Below are 24238 nucleotides of genomic sequence, written 5' to 3' on the forward strand. Positions count from 1 at the left end.
TATGATACATGACATACTCTCTTAGTTGGTTATGGATAACGGTATAACATCGACAGGAACATCAAGAATCGCATTAAAACCGTCTGGCGCTTCATTCGCATCCGCTCTTTAGTGTTTGACGTACGTAATAATTTGATAAGGATATTCAACGGTTTTTATCCTTTCATTTTTATAAATAATTTGTCGGAAAAATAATCTTATAGACGTAAATACCTACATATGTCCTTTGGATTTTTTTGATTTCATGTGAATATATATCTAAATATTTACTTTGTATATGTAGGTTTTAAACATTTGTGTTTTGTGTGCTCTTAGACGTAAAACGGTTGAGTTTTAAACAAAAAAGATGTTTAAGTTTTAGTGCGGTGGATATTTCGGTGTATTATAATAAATCTGACTAAATGCAATAAAAACATACTTCGTCCTTCGATCTTTCAAATACAAAACTACATTGGGTACGAGTATAAAGTGGAATTGAAAAATAAATAAGGATTTACAATCTTCTACGTAATAATGCATCAACAAAGTGCAAAGTCTTTTCTAATTCGTGACCTGCTTGGGGACTTAATAAACAGACATCAAAATCACGTCGATGACGGCGACGGTAGGTGTTAATGCGTTTAATTTTTTGACAATAAATGGCATTAAATCTTTATTTATCTTTTTTTTTTTTAATATTGTATTGCCGTCGGGTTTTGACGCGTACGTATTGTATCCTTATGTACCTACCTTAACTTGTTAGATAAGAGTAGAGCAATTTTGTTGATTTTTATGAGTAACTTTTTGTGGAAGAGCTATGTCAGATCTGGGAGGTTTAGCCAAGCTATAGGTAGTTTTCTTTTTGAAATGTCAGAAACTCAACTACAAAATTTGAGTGCTTAAAAAACAAGTTTAATTGATTGTCGAGGAGTTAGATGGGTAATTTCTCGTTATACTTAAGTTGCAATAGCACTTTGAAGAATTCTTTTAATCTTTCAGAATTTCTTTGAGGATTTGTTTCTTAGTCTGTGCAATATGAGCTTTATTTAGGCAAAAAATAGTGGGTGGCACATAAAAATAAAAGGAACTTTCTGACAAGATGTTCTTAATTCGAATACCGAATTAAAGACATCTCAATCAATCTCCACTTTATCATATCAGGTCTTTTAAGTATGACCCTTAAAAAATGCTAACAACAACTACAAACGGAGTTTTTAAGAATAAGTTAAAACCCAAAAATTTCTTAACAATTAATAATATGATGATTTTGAGAAGTACACATCTTTTTCCTTGAGATACAATTGAAAACATTTTAGTATCTTACTTAGTTTCTAGAAATTCTCATAAGTTATGTGCCTTTATTTAAATCTATTTGAAGTTCAAGACAAATTTGAATTTGATACTTTTATAGCTTTGGCAAACATTTTTCGGGCTTAATTTTAAGTGCTGATTTCGAATCCAAACTTTTATTTTAATTTATCATTTTTTTAAATTTTTTTTTAAATATTATATCGTTAAACCATCGAGGATTTTATTGAAAAAGGTACTTGCTAAATTTAAAAAACTATCTTGTGGAGTACTTTAACAGGTTATATAATGATGCTTATAAGCCAACAAACTTTAATAAAGCAGTTATTTTTGCTATTTGCAAGAAAGGAGATTCAAATCTTGTGGAAAACTACAGAGGAATTTCTATTCTTAACATTATAAGGAAGATTCTGACTTTAATTTTGTACGAAAGGCTCACTAAGTGGATCGAGATCACTAATCGTCAAAGCAAGTTTCAAGCTGGTTTTCGGTCGGACTTTTAAACGATGGATCACTTTTTTGCACTAACCACTTTTGACAGGAAGTCTATTGAAAAGAAAAAGAAATTGTATGCTTGTTTTGTAGATTTCAAAACAGCATTTGATAAGGTCAGTAGACAGGCTTTGATGTATAAGCTCTCATTACTAGGGATCTCCCGAAAATTCCTGATAATGTATTTTAAATTTTTGGAGTCATCAAGCGCCTCTGTATGGGATTTATCAGAGTTTTCGGATTGGATTGAAACAACAGCGGGTGTTCCACAAGGATGCATTTTGAGCCAATAATGTTTGCTTTGTTTATCGACGATATCTGTGATGAACCGATACCCAAGTGAAAGTTAGTTTGTCAACACTTGTATGTGCTACCGTGCTTAAGTTTTTGGATACTTGGTCCCCGAGGAGTTTGAAGCAATTCAAGGACTATTTTTCAAACGCTTGTTTAGATTACCTAATTCAACACCAAATGATGCTATTTACATGGAGTCTGGCGTAACGCCAATATATACTCAAAACCTAAAAATGAACTCGGATTATTCAATAAGAGTGATGAAGAGGGATGAAAGAAGTCTTCGTAAAACCATCTTGCTAAGACTACTGCAATCTAATGCCACTCCTATCAAAGAATGGAGTTAGCTAGCTATCTCACATGAAGCTAACTTAACTTTATTGGAGTCATATGTCGATGAATGGAGCTCTATGTTTACAAATGTTACTGCTAAAATTGTTATCGTCAACATCCTCCAGGAACACCTATAGGAAGCTAACTATTTCAATAATGAATTATCGCAAGAAACTATAAGTTATATCTTTAGAGCACGAGTTGAAACTTTAAATGTTTACTATGTGCCTTTTGGAGCTGATCTTCCACAAATTTTTAATTTATTCAACAGAAGAGAAATAGAAGATATACATCCTTTTAGTGCGGTATGACCGATATTACAGGAAATTCGGCGATTACATTTAAATCAAAGGCCATCTCATTGTAAACAGACTTCATGAGATATTAAATGGTTCGCTAGGATGTCCCACTCTATATAATTTCTTTAAGCACGCCTTACATTTCTGGAATAGTTACCCAACGTAAAGTCTAATCATTCGGCCAGTTACCATTATATAAAATAATATAATTTTGTGTTTCAAATCACTTTAAAATTGTCAATAATTGCTTATCAAGTTTCTTCTACTGATTAACTAATTTATTTTAGTATACGAATCCACAAATTGTTGTACTATTATTATGTTTTTTTTTTTTTTCAATTTTGTTACATTTTTTAAATTATAAATTAATTATTTAGTTCAACTATTTTACTTTTAATATTTTCTTTTTATTATGAAATGTCAATCCAGGCAGACGGCAGAATTGCCAAGTCCTTATTCGTAAGAATTATTGTTAAACTTAAATAAAAAAAAATAAAGAATTTATCTAATTTATATATCTATCTATCTACTTCATAAATTAGAATAAGCTTAGATATGTGTTTTTTTTTCGAATTTTCAATAGTTATAACTCAAAAACCTAATGTGATACATTCATTTTGAAATCAAATTTGAATTAAGGTCACCAAAACCCATTACAAAAAAACAATTTTTACCAACATGGTTTTGTAGCTGGTAGATGCACTGCAACTTACCTCACTATTTTTAGTAATTTAGCCTTGAATGCACTTGATATCAGTATGTTGTTGACAGAGTCAATTATGGTGCTTTACTTATGAAGATAAATAAAGTAGGTTTTCACTCAAACTTTTTTTAATGGTACGTTTGTATAAATAACATTATTTCTGCACCACTATGTTACGTCGGGTGTCTCGCAAGGAAGCCATATTTTGGTCCTATTCTTTTTTTGTTGTTTATAAACGATAAAAAATATAAGTGATAGTTAATTATGATTAAAAACAGGTGTTTCAGATATTTTTTTGCGATTTTCGGTTTTGATCATAAAAATGGCACATCGAGCAGAAAAGTTACAAAAAAAATAATTTCAATAAATGAAATCAACTATTTATTCAAAAAATTATGTAGTATGGAATATTGTGAAACAGTTCCTTTTCTCATTCAACCAAAGATTTACTTTGCACTATCTTGTGGTCAGGTCAGAAGGAAGGTGATCTAACTGATCTAATCGAACGTCTTGCGATGGAATTATGGCAACAGGTGCTTTTAATTTCTTCAATTGTAGATTATTCTCCAAGACATAAGAGCGTCATCCACGTTTGTTAGCTGTGCTTAGTTTGCTGACGTGGCATAGATCTTCGACTAGCGCGAACTTGAAATCTGTTAAAGCCCGTTCACACGATTTGATATTTTCCCGATTCGGTGTCTTTCGGTTGGAGGGTTCAGACGGCACGGTAATTTTACCGTACACCGTACTCAACCCTACACCGACGACGACCCACTTCGAGTATATACTAGCAATAAATTATTCGACATTAGCCCAGACGAAAAATGACGCACTATCGGTCAAAATATCGAATTGTCTGACCGCACTGTCTATAAATACATTGCCACGATGAGCCGAATCGGTTTTTTTACCGGACGACCGAAAACGATTTGCAGAGACAAAACCGAATGACAAAATCGACCTAATCAGTCATTTTACCGTATACAGTTAAATGCCGTATCGTCTGAATATACTCATTTAAATTATATTGACACTGGCTTATACGGTCAAATCGACGATACGGCAAACCGCCGATTCGGGATCGTGTGAACGGGCTCTTAGTGGCAGCCACGCCTCAGAACCATTAAGCGTTCGTCTGTACAATAGCCACGCATTCATGTCGATTATGTGGAAAAATATTCTGTATTAAAATTTGTTTGATCTAATTAGTATTCTATAGTATCTAACAAGAGCAAAAGATGAACTCTACCCAAATGCCGATTATAGGTCATGACTTCCTTTGGACATGACAGTTTGTAGCCCTTTTCCTTTTTAGTTGAAGCGTTGGACTTCAGAAGACGGTTTGCTGCCGACATATGTCGAAGCAAGGTTCACAGTTCTGGTGTCAAACCATGTTACCACAGAAATATCCAGGTTATCAATTGTCGCCAGTTTTTCCACAGTTTTCGATAGGAACTTTATAAACCGGAATCCGATTGGCTTTTATGGTTCCTTGCGTTAAAAACGCTTTCTTTGCAAGATAAGTCAACAACGGTATGGACGTGTACCAGTTGTCAATGAATAATTTGTAGTTGAATCCGTCGGGAATAGTTCTCGGCAGTCGAAAAACAACGTCACTGGATGTACTAATTTTTGGAAAATCGGTGTACAACTGTACATGTCCTTGAGCTCAAGTATAAAGTTCAAAGTCGTAGCTGAACCCAGAGCTACTACCGAGGACAAAATTTTGATATCCCCATCTGTGTGTTTTTGTTTTGGGTTGTATTGCCGCATAGATGATCTGTTTTTGGTTGATATAATTTGTTTATCTGCTGCCATTTATTCTTCTCTATGAACAGTAAGGAGTCTCTGCCTTTTTTGATCCAAAAATAGTCTTATTTTATGAAGGGGATCATGTCCTGGTTGTCCTTTGGGTATTTGCGTCGAGTTGGTGTTGAAATGTATGAACCCTTTTATTTCTTCGAACCGGTTACATGCCATTACAGAGTAAATTTTTGGGTAACCTAGGGTTTCATTCCAATAAAGCCTAGTTGATGGTAATTGTACAATGACATGTAAAGGCATATTCCAACAAAATGTTCAAATTCCATTGCTGTTATATGGGCAATTTTTTCGGAACGTTCTTCACAGGATTATCTGGTTGTTTTTTGTTCTATATATTTAAACATTTCGTCTGTAAACAAGTACTTGTAGAATTGTATTGGCGTATCGTATCACCTGTGAATGCGGTTTCGTTATCACCTTTTTCCAAAGCACTTTTTAGCACTTTTATTCGAGGGAGGTGCCATCTGAGATAGAGACATGTTATATTCTAATTCCCAATCGGATACATCAGACACTGGAATATATAGAGGCGGAAGATTTTTGCATCTGTTTACCTCGTGCTCATCATCTAAAGAATCTTCGTCACTGCTGCTGTCGTGAAAATTGTGTATAGAAGTATGGATAACTCCGTAAAATCGATTTGGGACCATACCTGAATTCTGTTATCTCGGTATAAAATGAAAGTATATTTCCGCATGTTGTGCCATATTTTTTTTTTTTCTCAACTTATAAGCACTTGTTACTTAATAAAATCGAAAAAATTCACATTGTCAATAATATTTATATTATTTGTTTTACTGGTAATTTTTTTTCAAGCACTACATTTAATTTTTATATTTTTTATACAATTTTAATTTCTCAAAATCGTTTCTCGTACTGCAACCTTTGTAACGAGTTTGACGGACAAATTTGTTGCCGAAACTCGTTCATAGATGGCGTTTATCAATGCAATTTAGAGCGTTTATGTTACTAATTTTACACTATACGCACAAAACAACAGAATTTGTTGAAAACTAGAAAATATCGACATAAATACGATTAGGCTCATATATGAGCCACCATGCAATAAAGGGTTAAATTCAAAGTGCTTGATGTACGCAGTTGTAGTGAAGAGATTTCAATGGGACATAGATCTTCCTATCTATGAAACAAAGTGTAAATTACTTGGTATTTTGCTTCTTAACTTTCGTAGAAAGTTCAAAGAGGTTATGTTCATTCGTGACATAGTAGCAGATCATATTGATTGTTCACAAATTTTAGCTCTAATCGGGATTAATGTTCCTGCGAGATTGCTTCGAAACCAATCGTTTTTTAGTGTTCCTTATCATAGAACTGTTTATGCTACCAATGAACCATTATCCAGGTGTTTAAGAGGAACAAATACTGTTTGCGACATGATTGATTTCAATGTTAGTAGAAATTTATTTAAATCAAATTTATTGTTAATTCTAAATAACGTTGCTGTTGGTAATGTTTAAATTTTAAATTGTATGTATTGTCTTATCTAGTAATCACTAAAGTGCATGTTGTAACTTTGTTTCATGAATAAACTAAACTAAACTAAAGTGCAATTTTAATGCCAGTAAGAAAAACGTGTCGACCAGTGTTAGAGCTAGAGGGCCTCATTGCAAGACAAACTTATAAATTTTCTACATAATGGCTTCGAGCAGATGCTTATCTTGTACATCTGCTGCTTTGCGATACAAGCATTTCTTAAGTGAAGGACTTAAATCCCGCCGGGTGTTGAGGTGTTTCCCAGTTGGTGTTATATTTCACAGATTGGCTCAAATCAATGCAATAACATGCATGATTGTGCATATGCACCCACATACATAAATTATCTTTTTGCAGCCGTATATGCAATTAAAGCCAACAAAATGCAGCTAACACTTCAATCAAATCGTGACATAAAACAAGTGCATTGCTCATTAACTTTGTAATTAAACCAGCTTATCTAGATAAAAATATTTATATTTTATTGCACATATGAAGGTCTAATTATGTATACATATATTGTTTTTAATTTATTATTTCATATATAATTTATTCAGTTGCACAATCTGAATGTTGATGAGTGCTCTTTTATAGACGAAATGCATAATTTATGCATTATTAGAAATCACATACTTCATACATATTCATAGCAATAATAATCTGCACATAAATTTGCCATATAAAATACTTGCAGTCCCTTTAGATAATAATAAAATAATTTTATTTCAAGATGTTTTAAGGAAGAAAAAGTAGATTATCAGCTAGATTCTGCAATTCACTTTTACTCGAAATGAAATAAAAATGAATTATATAAATTGGAGTTCTGAATTTCATTTTTATCAAAATCGATTTAATTTTGTTCGAACTTAAAAAGAAGTGAATTCTAAATTTCGCCTTTTCGATTTTCAAGTAATTTGAAGTCGTCTAAATTACGTTGGTATGTTTTGAATTCGACAAGAGAAAATCGTTTGAAAACGGCATTATTTTAACTTGAAGAAATTAAACCTCAACTTTTGAATTTAATCAAGAACATTCGTAAGAAGTTACAGCTTCTACTTTGTAGTTAAGTGAATGGACAAAGCATTCAAAATAATACTTCAATTTCGAGTAAAGCAATACTCTTTTAAAAACTGATACATTCAAAAGTTAAGCTTCGAAACCAGAGTTTTTCTTAAACGATATTTTTGGAAACCCATTTATAGCAAGAAACCGAAAATTTGCAGCTCGATGTTGTGTATTAGTAAAATACACTTAAAAAACACCAATATTTTATGTATATATATTTATATTATTGAAAAGCACAAAAAAAAATAAAACAATCAACAACAATAGGAGATCGATAAGGTTTAAAGACGTCGTTAAAGATTATTTAAAAACGAAACAAAAACAATGAATAATTTTCGTCTAGTGAAAAGTGAAACGATGAGAATTGAAAGTCTCATCTTAGCTTTTCTAGAATCGAGTCGTTGTTATTGAAATACTACCTAGACATTTTAAGCAGCTCTTTTGACTGGAAATTATTATAAAGGTCCTTCTAGGCCCCTTCATCCTAAGCCAGCATATAATCAATTAATAATTTTTATTATTATGGCCCTAGAGAAAATTCAAGAAAGAATTGTTGCTGAGAAAAAAGATGTTTCTAAAGAAATAATTTTAAGGAAAGTCCAGATATTTGGAGTTTTGGAATGAGAAAGGAAAAGGAAGTGTTTTCTTCAAGATGAAAAAGATAAGTAATTATTTTTATTTTTGTCTTATATTTTTATGTGTCCAGTCCAATCCTGGCCAGTTCTGTGTTTAAAAAAGAAATGAAATAGTATAAACAAGGGCGTTAATAAAGGTTCAGAACGATCAGCAAAATGTAATCAATTTAAAAGCAGTACGACATATTCGATTATTCAAAGATATTGATACACAAAAAAATAATGACTAGTTTTCCTGTCTCCGACTCTGATCGTTTGCGTGTAGATATTAAAAAATGGTGTGAAGATATTGATTAAGGCCTTAAGCGAGATAGTTTAAAAGATTCTGATACTATACCACGAATTCAATCTGCATTATTGGGAAGAGTTAAACATTGTTTGAAAAATGTGGTTTCTGCATTATCAATGGGTAGGTTTGCTTTCGTGCAAGTGGTTGGAATGTTGTCACGGTTTTCGGAAGGGTTGCGAATTTTGAAAGTTATGAATCCATCTCATACAACGATTTTAGCATGGTATAAATTGCTCAAAGTCACCAGTTACCAGTTACGATTTGTTTTCGGTTGTTGAGATAGTTACTCGCCTTTTTATAGCCCTGTTATATTGGTTCAAAAAATAATGGTAAATATTGGATGTGTGTCGATGTTCGGGCATTCCAAGAATAGATGATCATTTAGACCAATTAGCTAAGAATAAATGTTTCATCTCGGGACATGGCGTTGGGATTTTGTCAGATTCCTATAGCTGGAGATTCAATGGAAAAAAACTGCATTTGTAACTTCTGAAGGACAATTTGAATTCTTAAGAACGCCTTTGGATTATCAAATTTTCCTGCAGTTTTTCAGCGAGCAATTGATCACGCCTTAAGCAATGATATAAAAATTAAAATTGCATTGGTTTATATGGATGATGTAGTTATTATATCAACAAGTGTTGAAGAAGGCATAAAGCGAATTGATCTTGAATTGAAAGCTTTGACTGAATGTGGATTTTCATTGAATATTGAAAAATACTAATTTGTTCAGTTGCAAATTCTAATAATATCTTTACTGAGAAGTATCAGTATAAGACTGATCTGCAAAAAAATAGATGAACTTATGTAAGCCCCATCTCCAGCATTACATTACATTACACACTACTCAGCACATAAATGTACAGGGTAGAGAACACAGCACCTTGAGCGACTAGACTTTGTAAGGTGATAATAACACAAGACATTAATACAAGACAGAAGGACAGAAGGGAAAGAAGAACATACAGAAAGAACACATGACAACAGCACGTCTCGAAACCCATCTTCAACAAATGTGAGACAAGTCAGACAGTTTATGGGTTTAGCAAGCTATTTTCGTAAATTTATTCCGAAGTTTAGTGCAAAAACTCATTGTATTACACGACTTATAGAGAATAATTTTAAATTTTATTGGAGTGAAGAAGCTTGGTTATAAATTGTCAACCAATTAACGCAAACAAAAGATAAACGTGATTTAATTTGTAGGTAGATGCGGTCCAAAACAGGATAGATTGGCAGTATCGCTAATCTAACACGTCAGACGAAGAACCGTGGATAGGCGATTCCTTCACAATCGGGACTTCCGTCATGGCACAAAGTGTTGTGTCCGAACAAGACCGATTTGATAAGGTGAAGCAGGAGAACCAGTTTTTGTTGCTTCAATCGGTGTACTTGATAGCAGATAGTCGGAATGGGGTTTAAAGCCTTAACCGGCTTACATATGTGTTCTATAGTTTAAGAGTTTAATTTAGCATAAGTATTTTAGTAAGTTAGTTGTAAGTTATGGTTAATTAGCTTAGTTTTACAATCTTTTTATTTGTGGAGGCTTTATAAAATACGTTAAAGAGTTAGAAAATTTTAAATCTAGCAGATACTAAAAATAAAATTTTAAAATTACAAAGGAGAAAATGTTTGGCAACTCGGCATTTAATATTTTTGGGATAATGGGCTTTAGCAAAACCATAAAAGTATTATAGATAGTCTTAAAGTTTTATAGCATCGATATGAAGAAGAAATTTAGAAACTATTAAATTAAGAACTAAACAATCTATGCCGAAGCAGATATTGTGACACAAATATTTGTCCGTTAGACTTAGTTGGAAAAGTTTATTCCCTCGCATGACGAAGATGAACCGATCAGAAATTCTTTAGGAGCCAATTCTATATGAAGCGACAGGATGACTGGCTTGCAGTAGGTTTCTTGAAATAAAATAAAATTTAACTATATAAAACTTTATCATAAACAGTTGAAATAATTATAAATTATTTGAAAAATTAAGTTCCAATAAAATTAAATGCACTAATGAATCGCACGAACTTGCTCCTTTATACAAAGACTCTGTTTAAAATAGAACCTATATAAGATTTAAAAATATACCTTAAAAAAATAAATTTGGAAAATATTATGTTAAGGGAAATGGTGTGTGTATTTGAATGAACTTATCGAATACACACCATTTTTTGTGGGTAAGCTAGTTTTATCTCAAGACACAGCTCATTTTAGGACAACTCATCCCGGAAATGAAAAATACTTGTAAGCATACTTAACGAAAACAATTGTTTGTGTATTCAACTAGTTCCTTCAAAGCTTTTCCCTTTGAATAGCTTTATTTTAAATTCATATTAGAAGAACCAGGATGAAAAATAAATTATCTGAAGATAAGAAAAAGGCGGAACATGTATTTTTAAATTGTAAAGCGAACGCCTATTGGTTGTGTAGTTAGGTAGGTGTCTAAAACGGATAAAGAATAGTTCATTGGCGTGCTTAGCTTTATGCAGATAAATGGGAATGTAATCAAAATCAAAGTGTGATGGGAGGGGGTTACATTTTATACAAGTAAAATGATTAAAAAAAAAATAATTTAAGATTGAAACTTTAACCTGAAAAATAAGTTTTTCTTCAAAAATGTAAATGCCATTTTACAAATAAAAAAAATTGATTTTTCAATTTTTTTCGAAAATCGTTAAAGCGGTTTTTTTTAAATTAATTTTGTATACATAAAATTTTCAATTTTGTTCTAAAAACATTTTTGGTATCCAGTAGTTTAGTGATTGTAAATATACGCTTTACATTTGAATTTCGTAAGAAATAGTTGAACCGTTTCTGAGATACAAAATTAAAAAAATATATTTTTAAAAATCCAAACAAACAAAAATTACACTTTTGATAATCAAATATTGTTAAGGCAATTTAATAGCTCGTCCAAAAAAACTATTGAAATCGGTTCATAAGTTGATAAGAAAATTAAAAAAACAAAATAACGGTGCTATGAGCGGTACCTTTCTGGATCAATACAAAAATATGTTTTTCTTATTAAAAAAAGCCAAGTTAAAAAAATCTATCGGTTTGTTTTTGAGAAAATTTAAATTTTTGTTTTTTCACCAAAAAAATTGTATGGGGGCGTCTGTTAGTTTTGATCATACATGTTCAAGTAAAAAATTGTATCAAAAATCATATAAATCATTAAATCGAAAAGGAAATAGAAAAGACTGTAAGAATTGCCTTAACAATTCATTAATTTCTGTGGTGGTTACCGTGGAAAAAAACCATATAAAGATGTTTTGACTTACATTATTCATCAATATCAATGTGAATTCATTAATGACATTTGAAACATTAATTTTATATACAATTCAAGATGTTTCAAACACACTAAATTCCAATTTGTAAGGAACATTCACATACTTTGGGAATCAAATTTTATACGACTTAATTTTTCTTGTTTATTACGAACTGTCACTTTTTAGACATGTTTGGTGCTCGTTTTAAAATAAAAGTCAATTAGCAATTTTCTAGTTAGCAAACTAAAAAGATAGGTTTACAATGGTGCCCTATTAAATTGTTAAATATTTAGCAAATTGGTAACTAGTTTAAAATGTCGCGACTTTATTGTGTTTAGAAAGGAACCCATTTAATCCCTTCAGTTGGAGTAAAAAGCATTTATTAACTGTTTCAGAATTTTAAATTATGTTGGTATTTAATTTAAAACAAATACGTTACCACATATTTATAATAAAATACCTCTTTCTATTTAATTTTAACAAAGTTAATCCATAAAGTCTTAGGGGCTCGCTCTTTATAAACCTTTTTTAAGAATACACGAAACATAAAAGTGTACCTAGAAAACACAGTGAGTTCCAAAGGAGCTATAGCTAAGATGGTTGAATGAAGCTGCAGGGGATAATTAGGATATTTTTTACTAGGGATTTAGACAATGCAGTCGATGTGTCATCTTGCAATTTGTCACGTTCGTCCTCTTTGGCAAGTGAACGAATGAAATCTTCAAACAAAACAAAAACAATTGCACTGAAAGGATTTCAACTTCTAAATACTATAATTGCAATGCAGAATGCAAAGGCATACACGACACTAAAAAGCATTTCAGCTTGTGGAATTCTCATTCTGTACATATATGCACATTTAAAAAAAAAGGATTTCCATGTGTGACTTCTGAATGTCGAGCCGTGACGTGACGTGGTGTGCCGTCGCGATTTTCTTGAATGCATACACTAAACACGAAGAATTAAGCAGATCCTTTCGGAGGTAATTAATGAGATGAAGACAATGATGGAGGACAAAACCGCGTAATGTCTACTTATTTGTGTCCTTTATAAGATTTAAAATGTGTTTTACTATAATTGCACGATTGCCTAAGGATGGGAAACAGTTTTCCACATTTTAACACTTATTTTTCTACGTTTATTATTATGATGTTATAAGCAAGTGAGGTCTTGATATAAATAGCTATGCATGTATTTATTTATGCACATTAATGTTTTAAGTACAAATATAGCTTAAGGAAATAAAATGATGTGTACCTTATAATATATGCATATTATTTATTTGTGTTTTCGATTTTTAGACAAATCACATATATTTTAAATTCGTTTTTTCAAAACTATATAATTTAAGTTTTCATAAATTTTTTCGTATCCATAATTTTAAGCGAGTCGTATTGTTTTAAAATTAATTTTGTAAAGAACTAAGATACAAACCAGTTTTCAATTCTATTTGTGCGTTGTGCCTTAATTCTATGGTAACTTTCATGTAAATAGATCTTTAATTTTTTAATAGAAGTCGAAAAAAGTGGGTCTTTCGATTCCGCCAATCCCTTAAATTTTTGTTCGTAATTTGGTTCATTTAATAAAAAAAAAATAATTTGGTATTGCTTCAGAAGGCTACCCTATATAGAACTGTTATTTTTTTTTTAAGTTTTCTCAAGAACTAATCAACCAATTTCTTTGTGCTCTTAAACTGTTTCAATTATATTTATGGTAAAAAATGTGATTGTTTTATTTTTGATTTAAAAATACCAAAATTTTGAACGTATATTAATATGATATAAGAAACTGCGTTTTTTTGGGAAATCAGATGACATTAAAATTTTTGAAAACAAGCTTTTTTAAAACACGTTCACTGCCATGTGATTGACCGGTGGGCCACGCCAGGAGGCCATGTGACCAGCTGGCTCACAGTCAACACATTTTCCGATGGATGTTTTTTTTATGTGGCTTAGTATTTAGATTCATTTTTCTTTTCTTCTTTTGGCACCTAGAAAAAATTACATTCTTGATACTTCAAAAGAAAATAAACTATTTTTTAAAATAACTAACTTTATGGTTTTTTTTGCTGCCAAAGTTTTTTAGCTTAAGCTTAAAATATAAATAAGGAACTTAATCCAAAAAATAAATAAAAATAGGATAAAATTAATTAAAATTAAATAATTTATACATGTACATATATAAAACTGAAATCAAGCAAAAGAGGAAATCTTTGTTATGGTTTGGCTTCGAAACTTCTTATCCAATTGTCATGCAGTTTTTTTTTTAATGAAAGAGGATATCATGGACCAGGTTTTAGGCCTACATAAAGTCCGATAATGTTACTCAATAATTTGTTATCTATACATATAAAATTCAAATATCACTGACTCACTGATCTCACGTTTTTATAGGAAATATGATTACCAAGTGGAATTTCTGTCGTGCATTCAAATAGCTTAAAGAACCACGAATTCTCTGCTGTCCAGAAGGAACGATGTCAGACTTTGCTTTGGACTGCACAGATTGAAGAACGTGACAGAGAATTTCTTCAGGACAATTCAATTTTTTTCAGAAACAACGTATGACGCCAACCAACTTTCAATTTTTGTTCCAGAAAATGAGCAAAAATTAACCGATGACCAGCGTCTTGCATACAACACTATAATCGACAACGTGATGCAGAAGAGTGGTAAAATGTTCTTTCTTGAGGCACCTGGCGGGACTGCTTGCTAAATTTAGAATGCAAGGAAAAATTGCATTAGCGGTAGCATCATCTGGGATTGCTGCAGAATTACTACAGAATAGAAAAACCGCTCACGCAACTTTCAAATTGCCTTTAGATTTGCAAAGCCATATGCAAGAACCCCACCCACCATCTTTTCATCGATTTAAAGGCCGTATATGACAGCATCTAAGTTTTGGCATCCCTGCCAAACCCGTCCGTTTGTGCAGAATGACCATCGAAAATTCACGCTGCTCCATAAATGTTGGAAACAACTTCAAAGAACCTTTCGATGTCAAAAAAGGTTTTAGACAAGGTGATGCGATGTCAAGCGCAAACGCAGAAAACAACACCAGCACTGAGATCAAACACAGAATAACTCTTGCTAACCGCTGTTTCTTTGGGCTAAGAAAACAATTGAGTGGTAAAGTCCTCTCTCGAGGGACCAAAGTGTTGCTATATAAGACCCTTATCATCCCCGTCCTGCTATACGGTGCAGAAGCATGAACTATGACAAAAGCGGATGAAAGCACCTTGGGTCGTTGCAAAAGAAAAGTTCTTCGTGTGATCTAGGGTTGAGTCGGACAAATGGCCTTGTGCATCCAGAAACAAGAAAGCCTCGGAAGGTATTAATCCAATCGTAAGTGTGTTTTTGAAGTATTCGGGGTTAAAACAGAATAACCCAGAAACAGGATCGTTCTCAACAACGTTTGCCGACCTCTCAAAGTGATTCCTCACAAGGTTCGGAATGAAATTGCCAATTGACACACCGGAAGCATCCAAAAGTTTCTTGTTCGAAACGTAATGCAGAATGTCAGAATGTGAGCTTCTGTACATTTGCATGCAAGTTCGAAGACATTTTCTCTCGAACATACAAAGCTTTTCCATATACGACGGATTAATACTCCACCATACAGCACTCGCTTAAGTCAGAATTAGACGTATAAATGGTTGATAGCATTTTTTCACATCGGATCTAAGAAAGTTGGAGAAAAAAGACGTTTTATCGACATAAAGTCCGCTCTTGCCTTTTGCAATTGATTTTGTCCAAATGAATACCAAGGTGCTTCACAACAGTCTTTGATTCGATGAGGAGACCCTCAGAGTTTATTTTTAGGTTTTTCGAATTTCGTCTGAAATGTGAATTTCCGTGTCTTATTGGGCTGCGGAACAGTATATGGTTTCACACTTAGTATTGTTTATTTTAAGCTTCCACTCCAAGCAGAATGATTGCAGCTTATCAAATTTTCTTTGCAGTTCTGTTTAAATATCTGCAATTCTTGATCCACTTGCATACAAAGTGGTATCGTCAGCGAACGCTATCGAGTCATCGATTTCACTTAATATGTCGAAAACATATTAACTAAACAATTGAGGTGCCGAAACAGTGTCCTGTGGCGAATAATTGGTGATACTAAAAACTTTGGTTGTAGTGATTTGTCTATCGGTTAAAACAAAATTCTTATGTTTCACCATAGATGAAATTAGTTTAACAAGATGGGGTGGAAATTCGTACCGTTTGAGTTTAAATAAAAGCCCGTTGATCCAAACCATTTCAAAGGCTTTTTCGATATCTACTATGCAGGCAGCTGTACATCTCTTTGCGTTCAGATTCCAGTTTACATCTGAAATCAGTTTTGTAACTGCGTGCTGAGTGATTTCTCTTGATTCCAAATTGTTTTCGCTATATTAACACTTTTTTTTGGCACATGAATAGACTTACAAATAACTATTTCAAAAATCTTCCCGATATTAGGCAGGAGACGTATTGGCCTATAGCAAGAAGGATCAGAAGGATCCTTTTTCTTTTTTATTATTGGAAGTACCTTTGAAGTTTTCCAACAACTCGGGAAGTAACAATTATTTAGCAAGTTATTAAATATAACGCAATATTGGCTTATGATTTTGATTGGAATATGTTTTAAGACAATGTTCGGAATGTTATCTAAAACGCTTGATTTTTTATTTTTAAGTTTACGAAATATTTGTGTCAGTTCGTCTTGTGTTATGAAGTAGTGCATGGTCAGTTCTACTAAAATGAAAATTTAATAATAATAAGATAGAACTAATGTTTTTTGTTGAAGCATTTTATGCATAGATTTGGATTTCCCTTACACGAACTAAAATATGTGGACACTTTTTTTGATGCTACAGCTCTTCCTTCGGTTTTACTGAGATCGTTTTCTGTTTTTCTATTCTTTATTTTTACGAGTTATGCTACAGCTCTTACTTCGGTTTTGCTGAGATCATTGTAAAAGTTCTAGCATCGTTTTCGGTTTTTTCTATTCTCTATTTTTTCGAAGAGTTCCAATTAGATGTTTTTTTGGGGCTGAGCTAAATTTTGCAAGGGGTACAGAGGTGGAAGAGTTGTCCGTAGCAATTGTTTTACCCTTGTCCAAATTACTTTCTGCCAGATCTATGACGATTTGAGTGCTGTGTGAAGTTCAAGGCGTTGGGTTTGCTCTCTGACCGTAAAAATACTTTTTCCCGGCGTTAATACAGCAAGTGTATCTGTAACCAATTGGGTCATGAAGTTTATACACTTTAGTTACGTGTTTGTGGCTCTTTAAAATACAGGAAATATTTTTAAACAGAATGTTTGGTTCGAGCTAGTTCGCTCGACCCTATCGTGCATTTTATTTTCATCAAGTCTTATAAACTTTAAGATTAAAACAAGCAATTTTTTTTGAAAGGATTTCGAAAAAAACTTTACATTTGGAATATGCTAATATACAATTACAAAAGATTTAAACAAAATATTCATACTGAAATACTGAGAATGTTTCAATTCCCCCGTATGAGCAAGACTGTCGCTGTCACCCAAAGTACACATGAACCGAATTATGACATCTATACCTTAAGTACAAAAAGAAATGGCATTTATATGCATGTTAGCTTAACTTGCATGTGAACTAAACTAATTAAATTATGTCACTTAAAATGAATTGGACTAATAACATCAAAATCAGGACACGAGAATTCAAGCTTTAACCATTATTTCACGACAAATAAATGAGAAGCAACGCTTTTAGGAATAAATACCTAATTACGTAGCAACAAAGTTAAAACTTATTTCCTAACGATAAATTAATTGTATATTCCTTTCGCTCTCTTTTTGAAACCTATCTTTTTTATAACCTTAAAATGTATGCAACTTTATATTCAATACGTTGGTATTTAATTGTAAAAAAATCTAAACTCTAAGGAATTAAAATTGATTTCTAAAAAACACAACAAATTAGACACATGATTTCACAGAGACATGTGACGCATCTTTCGCACATTGCTCTAAAAAAATGTACACGAATAAGTTCCAAGTATATGTACCATGTCCTTAAAAGCCTGCTGTGTTCCATTAAAATACCAGACTCATATTCATTACTCATACTTATTATTTTTAGCATTATTGTTATAGGAACTGAGGAGTGAGGATATTCGCATATCGACAACCACAAAATAAATTAAAAAACCGTTTGCCATATTATTACGCATAATGTATTTTAAGATACTGCTTTGCTGAAATAAATGCGCCGAACAATAAATTGAATATAAATCTAAATCTATCTCCAGTGGGCGTTCGTCGTCGTCGTCATCTTCATCGTCGTCGTCCTGCACTCCAGCTGTTCCACTTATCTTCAATTCTTTTAAAAAATAATACACCAGAAATCAGACAAACAGAAAAGGATTCGTTGATTTTGAATTGACGAACAACGGGCATGTCCGCCGGAGATATCCCACTATAGTCAATTTGATTCACGTGCTTCCTTCGATTGCTTCCTGATTGAGTTCTCAAGGAGTAACTCACGTGTGTGCTATCAGCAAAAAAGAATAAATTGTTATCCTTAAATATTATAGGGAAGAAAAGTGAGTGGTTTCAGGACACAATACGTAATATGTTTATTCGCTATTGTATGTCTGTTGGTTTTTTGTATATTAAGTATAAAGGTTCTTTTTTGCAAATATCCCTTTGGCATTTTATTTGGAATAAAGAGAAAGTCACGTTGAATTGTATGTTAAAGGTACTCGTATGTTTGCAGAGACTAACCTACCACCTTTATTAAATATGTTTCTATTTTGGGAAAACCACTTACATAGACGAAGAATACATGTGATGGGATCTTCTCTAGAGCTGTATAGGAATTCTAATTGGAATGGAAATAACTTTGACTTACTTTTTTGTTTGAGTCCTTAAAAGGAAAGTGTTTAGTTTTGAGGAAGCTTTATATTAGTCTAAAGGGAGCCGTTTGTTCGTTTTTGATAAAGAAATTGAATGTGAATGATTTTTTAACATAGTTTAATTATATAGTTTTATATTTTATATTTATCATAGCACGTTTTGCTTATTATATTTTTTAAAAATCTTAATCATGCTGGTTATTCAAGGATTTATTCTTCAATTACTTAAAACAATAAAGATAAAGTAACAGGTAACACTATTTTAACTGGTGGCCGTTTTGTAAGCTGTCAAGTGATTCATTTTCAATTTGGTTAGGCGTTTCGATATAAATAGACTGACGTCAGAACTACTCGTCCAAATTGCTGTTCCCAATTTTCATACCCAAATTATGTTTAGCGGTGGAATTAACTTTCACTTAGCAGTCAATGTTCACCGCTAAAGACCCATTATTATTGACTTTTTCATCAAGGAACCTTGACATTACAGGAGCTGTAGCCAGCCAAGATAGTCGTATGCCGGAAGTCATGTTTTAATTATGTCAGAAGATTATTTTATGAGTAGAGGAAATTTCGTGTCAATTAAAAAAAAATCTTTGTTTTATTCCAATTCAAAGTCCTTTCAACAAAAACACCCTTTACAGAAAGTTGTTTCTAATAAGGGCATTTACTTAAAATGGTCCGCTATTTGGCTATCTCAGAAACTGTTTCTTGTCACTATTGAAACTGTCATCTTTTTACATTGGAACAAAATATTTAAAGTGTTAAAATTCACTACAAAGATGGTTAAAAATGTTATATGGTCTAAGTCGTGTTGCTACACAATCAATTCAATATGGAGTTCGGAAAAACTAATAAGCCTCAAATGTGCGGATATTGGTCTAAAGGGTTAATTGATGAGCATTTCTAGGAGAACGGGTATTAAATTGTTTGAGGGAAGGAATGCAACTGGCTATTTCACTAGAGCTGTGTTTTTCAACCTTTTACATTATGGATGATTTAGCACAAGGAAATATTTCGCGACCCCTCAATCCATTGCTTTTTTTCCGTACCGTGCGTCGAACTTCGATAGCTCGAACTTCTATGACTCGAATTTTGTTTAATTAAAATAATGTGGCAACAGTCTTAAAAGCTTTTCTCTACATTTTAACTTCGACATCTTGAACTTTTTTGCTTGTATATCTTGAATAAAAGTCTTCAAGGACGGGATGAAAATGTCATCACGTCTAAAGACAAAATCTATGACTTTACAAACAAAATTGAATTTTGGTCATCGTCTTTTAATCAAAACCACTTAGATTCATTTTACTCGACACAATCTTTTGGTGAAGAAATTGAATGTGAGATAAATATCAAGGAGTTTATACCTGTTATGAAAATGATGTTAGAAAAGTTGATAGAAGAAATGGGTCATTACTTCTCAATGGAAGAGATATCAAAGAATATTGGGCCTTGGTGGATCTTTAATCCGTTTTTAAATGCAGCTGTAAATCAGGCAAAATTGGGAATCAAGCTGAAAGAAAGTCTGCTGGATCTATGTGTCGATGTTTATTTTTTTTTATTTGACACAAATGAATATTTAATTTAATTATCATTTTTCTTAATAAACGTTTATTGGTTTGTTTAACTGCAGTATTTTCTAAACCTTTTGGAATTCCTCGTAAGAATGTTCACGACACCTCTTAAAGGATTCGCGACCCATACGTTAAAACACTGCACTAGAGTATTGTTTATGAAAATGGCGATAAAACAATTATAGGCACGAGACCTTTCGGCGGTTTTCAAGAAACGTAAATGTCTATGATTTTAAGTTTTGGACAAATAATAGCTTTGAAAATTATAGCCAGATCAGATAGAGTGAAAAAATTCTTGCATCGTCAGAAAACTTAGCAGCATATTTGGCGATGTAAAATATGTGATCAATCCACAAAGAAGTATGGTTTGTAATACAAATACCTAGAACTGAAAGCTGATCAGTTTCCTGGATGTTAATGCACCCATGGATAGTGCATTGGGAAGGGGTAACGTCTTTGCGATAAAAGACGGCATTGGGTTTTTGAAGCATTAAATTCTACACGGTTTTTGATTCCCCATTAGACAATGCTGTCAAGATCAGAATTTAATGAGCTTATCATATGCTGCCGTCGTTGGTAATTCAAGTCCGAAGAACAATTTTGAGAATCTAAAAACGAATATAAAAAGCTGAGAGTCCTGTCATCAGCGAAACAATATAGTCGATTTAATGTTTCAGGCAAAAGATGATTTATAAAAATACGGAAGAGCCTCGAAGATAAAACGGAACGCTGGGGACACCAGTTTACAATAATTGTTAAAATCTATTACTTGCAACAGACGCATCACAGTGGTCAAAAGGTTTCCATAAGCAGTAAAAAGTCTTCAATTAATAATAAGACTTCAAAGCAGTAAAAATACTTTAATAGATTAGATTAGATTAGATTTAATTTTATTTTATTTTCATTATTTCTTAACATATTTAAAAATTTGCAAAATCACAATTAGCATGGCAATGCCGTCTATCTGGTTGACAAGATAAATTTAATGTATTAAGCTTTGAATGGTTGCATTAAAAATCAAGAAATGTTAAACAAAAAGAAAAAACATATCTGTATATACCTATATATATATATAATTTAAGAAGCTTTCGCAGATTATTCTGTCCCGGTAAGCTTTAGCCATTTTGCAGTACGTAAGCAGTTTTTCCACCGTCATCTCATTTAGGAGTCTGATCATATCCTCTTCCGTAAGGTAATTAGATTCAAGAAAGGCTCTCCTACTTTCATTTTCATGTGAAAAACATCATCTCTTTCCCATCGGTTACACAAACTGCATTGTCCGGGTCGAGCTTCCCTATGCGGGATATAGTTGAGATGCAGAAGCTCCCCCCTTTTGATGATTCCATTATTTAAGACTTCAAAATAGAACGGGAATCGATTTCTGATATTTTAAGAATGAGACGCTAAATTCTATTACATTACCGAAGAATCAATTGAATGAGTTGGACTTTTCGGAATGTAATACCAGAATATTGCATTTTTTTATCCGAATAAATTTTTGAATTTCACTTTTGTTTGAAATTTATATTACCGTGATTTGAATACAGATTTGCAGGACGTAAATTGTACGTGTCTGCAATTCGTTTGTGGAAACGAAACTCCTCCAACCGAAGTGCAAACAGTAACACTAATGGCTTTTAAAAGTAACTATATATAGAAATAAATACAAATAAAATACACTACTGGGTCGCACGAACTTGCTTATGTATCCCAAAAGATTTAAAAAAGTTGCCATTTGGTTTTTCAAAAAAAAACCTTAGTTTTTCGAAATTTGTATTTGAAAATCGTTGGAGTTTTTTTTTAATTAAGTTTTGTGTGTATAAAATGTTTCTTAAAAATATTTTTGGTACGCAGATTTTAATTTACGTTTTAATTTGATTAGAAAATGGTGAACCATTTTCAAAACTACGGATTTAAAAAAAAATAAATAAATATTTTTTTTAACACTTTGACTGCGGCATGGTTTGACCTGAGCGCTTCCTTTATGCTGACATTTTTTTTGTTAAAAAGGTTCCTTTTACTCTAATCTACTTATATCAGTGCTTAATTTTATTAATATTTTGTATTTTAACTATAAAAACTTTTATCGCGTAGTCGACGTCAGCATCATAGTATGGCGTTTTTCCCGGATACGGGGTGTGCGGATGTATTGGAAGGTGTTGTTTGCCGCATAGAACAAATATGGTTTGTCGACGACGCGTTGACGTCAGCATTCAAAGTATTAATCCAAAAAATTAAATAATAATAAGCATAAGAGCTTTTGCAACAAAAATATTGAAATCGGTTGATTACTTCTTGAGAAAACTCAAACACAAAAAAACTGTTCTATGGGAGTACTCTTTGGGAACAATACAAAAACATTTGTTTTTATATTAAAAGAAGATAGAAAAGAAGAAGTTAAGAAAATTCGAAGAACTTTGGATTTATGGCAAAAAAAAAACAGAAGAAAAAACCTAACGCAAATTAGCTTGAAACTATAGTTTCCAAATTTAAAATCAATCCACCAAATGGTTTGGTCTGTAGTGGCGAGGATTGAAGAATTTTTTTGACTTATCACCTTCGTAATGCTATGTTTCATTAAAATCTCGAGTTCGAAATTATTTACTAATGCAATACTTGCCATATAGCTTCTATACGTCGCAAGAAAAAATGAACTGAGAAATTGCAACAGTTTCAGTTTTTGAACTGTGAAACGAAAATGCGACTTTCAGCTTCTTTGTCCAGAGTTATTATGAAGCAAAAATCTATTATCTTTAAAATTGTGCATAATTGTTCTGAACCCGGGAGCTGAAATGTTGCTATTTTTTACCTCGCATGGCCAGGGCGCAGCGTAATCAGTGTGTATTTATATAGTTTATCGAAAACTTATCATATACAATTCATAACATATTCAATTTGTTTACTGTTTTCTTTTCTAACAAAACGAAAAATTATTGTTTTACAGATTCCGATATATCAGATGACAACACGGACATTGATATCGAAGATCGCTCTTCACCCGAATCTGGAATAATGAATTGTCACAATGATTTACAATTCAACACAAATCACCTGCAAAATAGAAATATTCTTGGAAATGAGTCCAGTATTGATTCGAACAACCTTTCATCGCCGGAGGGTCACAGTTCAAATGATCACAAAATAAATTTAGGCAAATCTGGACGAAAGCCTCGTCGTAGGAGAACAGCATTCACCCACGCACAATTGGCCTACTTGGAAAGGAAATTTAGGTGCCAAAAGTATCTGTCAGTAGCAGATCGTAGTGATGTTGCAGATACACTTAACTTGTCGGAGACTCAAGTGAAGACATGGTATCAAAATAGAAGGTGAGCATTGAAACTTTATTAAATATCTCATAAATTTGACGCAGTTATTTATTTTTCCCCTCATATCCTTAGAACAAAATGGAAGCGACAAAATCAGCTCAGATTAGAACAACTACGCCATCAGGCTACCTTGGAAAAGGAATTTTCTAGTGATCATGCCAATTCTGCCACATTGGGCTGTTGCCCGACGTCCCTGTCATCATTCTCTTCTGCGAATCCGTGTACTTTTCTAACATCAGCGGCGGCAGCAGCAATATTTCGGAACGTCAGTTACGTGCACGGATGCCCATTGTAAACTTTCAAAAAATAATAAATGCTCTTGACGAGATCTCGAAATGTAAAAAATAGTGTAAATAAATAAAGTAGATGTATCTAATTTTTAGATCGTTCTTCCGATTTTTGTGTGTGCAATATATAATAATGTTCGAAAGTATAAAACATATAAACAAAGAATAATTATAATA

The 24238-nt window shown here is 32.5% G+C and overlaps 1 protein-coding gene across 1 annotated transcript; it reads left to right on the top strand.

The window, feature by feature from the left end:
* Positions 1 to 24238, top strand: LOC129948056 (barH-like 2 homeobox protein). Its single transcript, XM_056058873.1, has 3 exons — positions 1 to 604; positions 23393 to 23774; positions 23847 to 24238. Exons 1-3 carry the CDS (start codon positions 514 to 516, stop codon positions 24067 to 24069), a joined length of 696 nt encoding a protein of 231 aa, XP_055914848.1. The 5' UTR covers positions 1 to 513; the 3' UTR covers positions 24070 to 24238.

Source organism: Eupeodes corollae, chromosome 2 (genome assembly GCF_945859685.1).
Source record: "Eupeodes corollae chromosome 2, idEupCoro1.1, whole genome shotgun sequence".
NCBI classification, from domain to species: domain Eukaryota; kingdom Metazoa; phylum Arthropoda; class Insecta; order Diptera; family Syrphidae; genus Eupeodes; species Eupeodes corollae.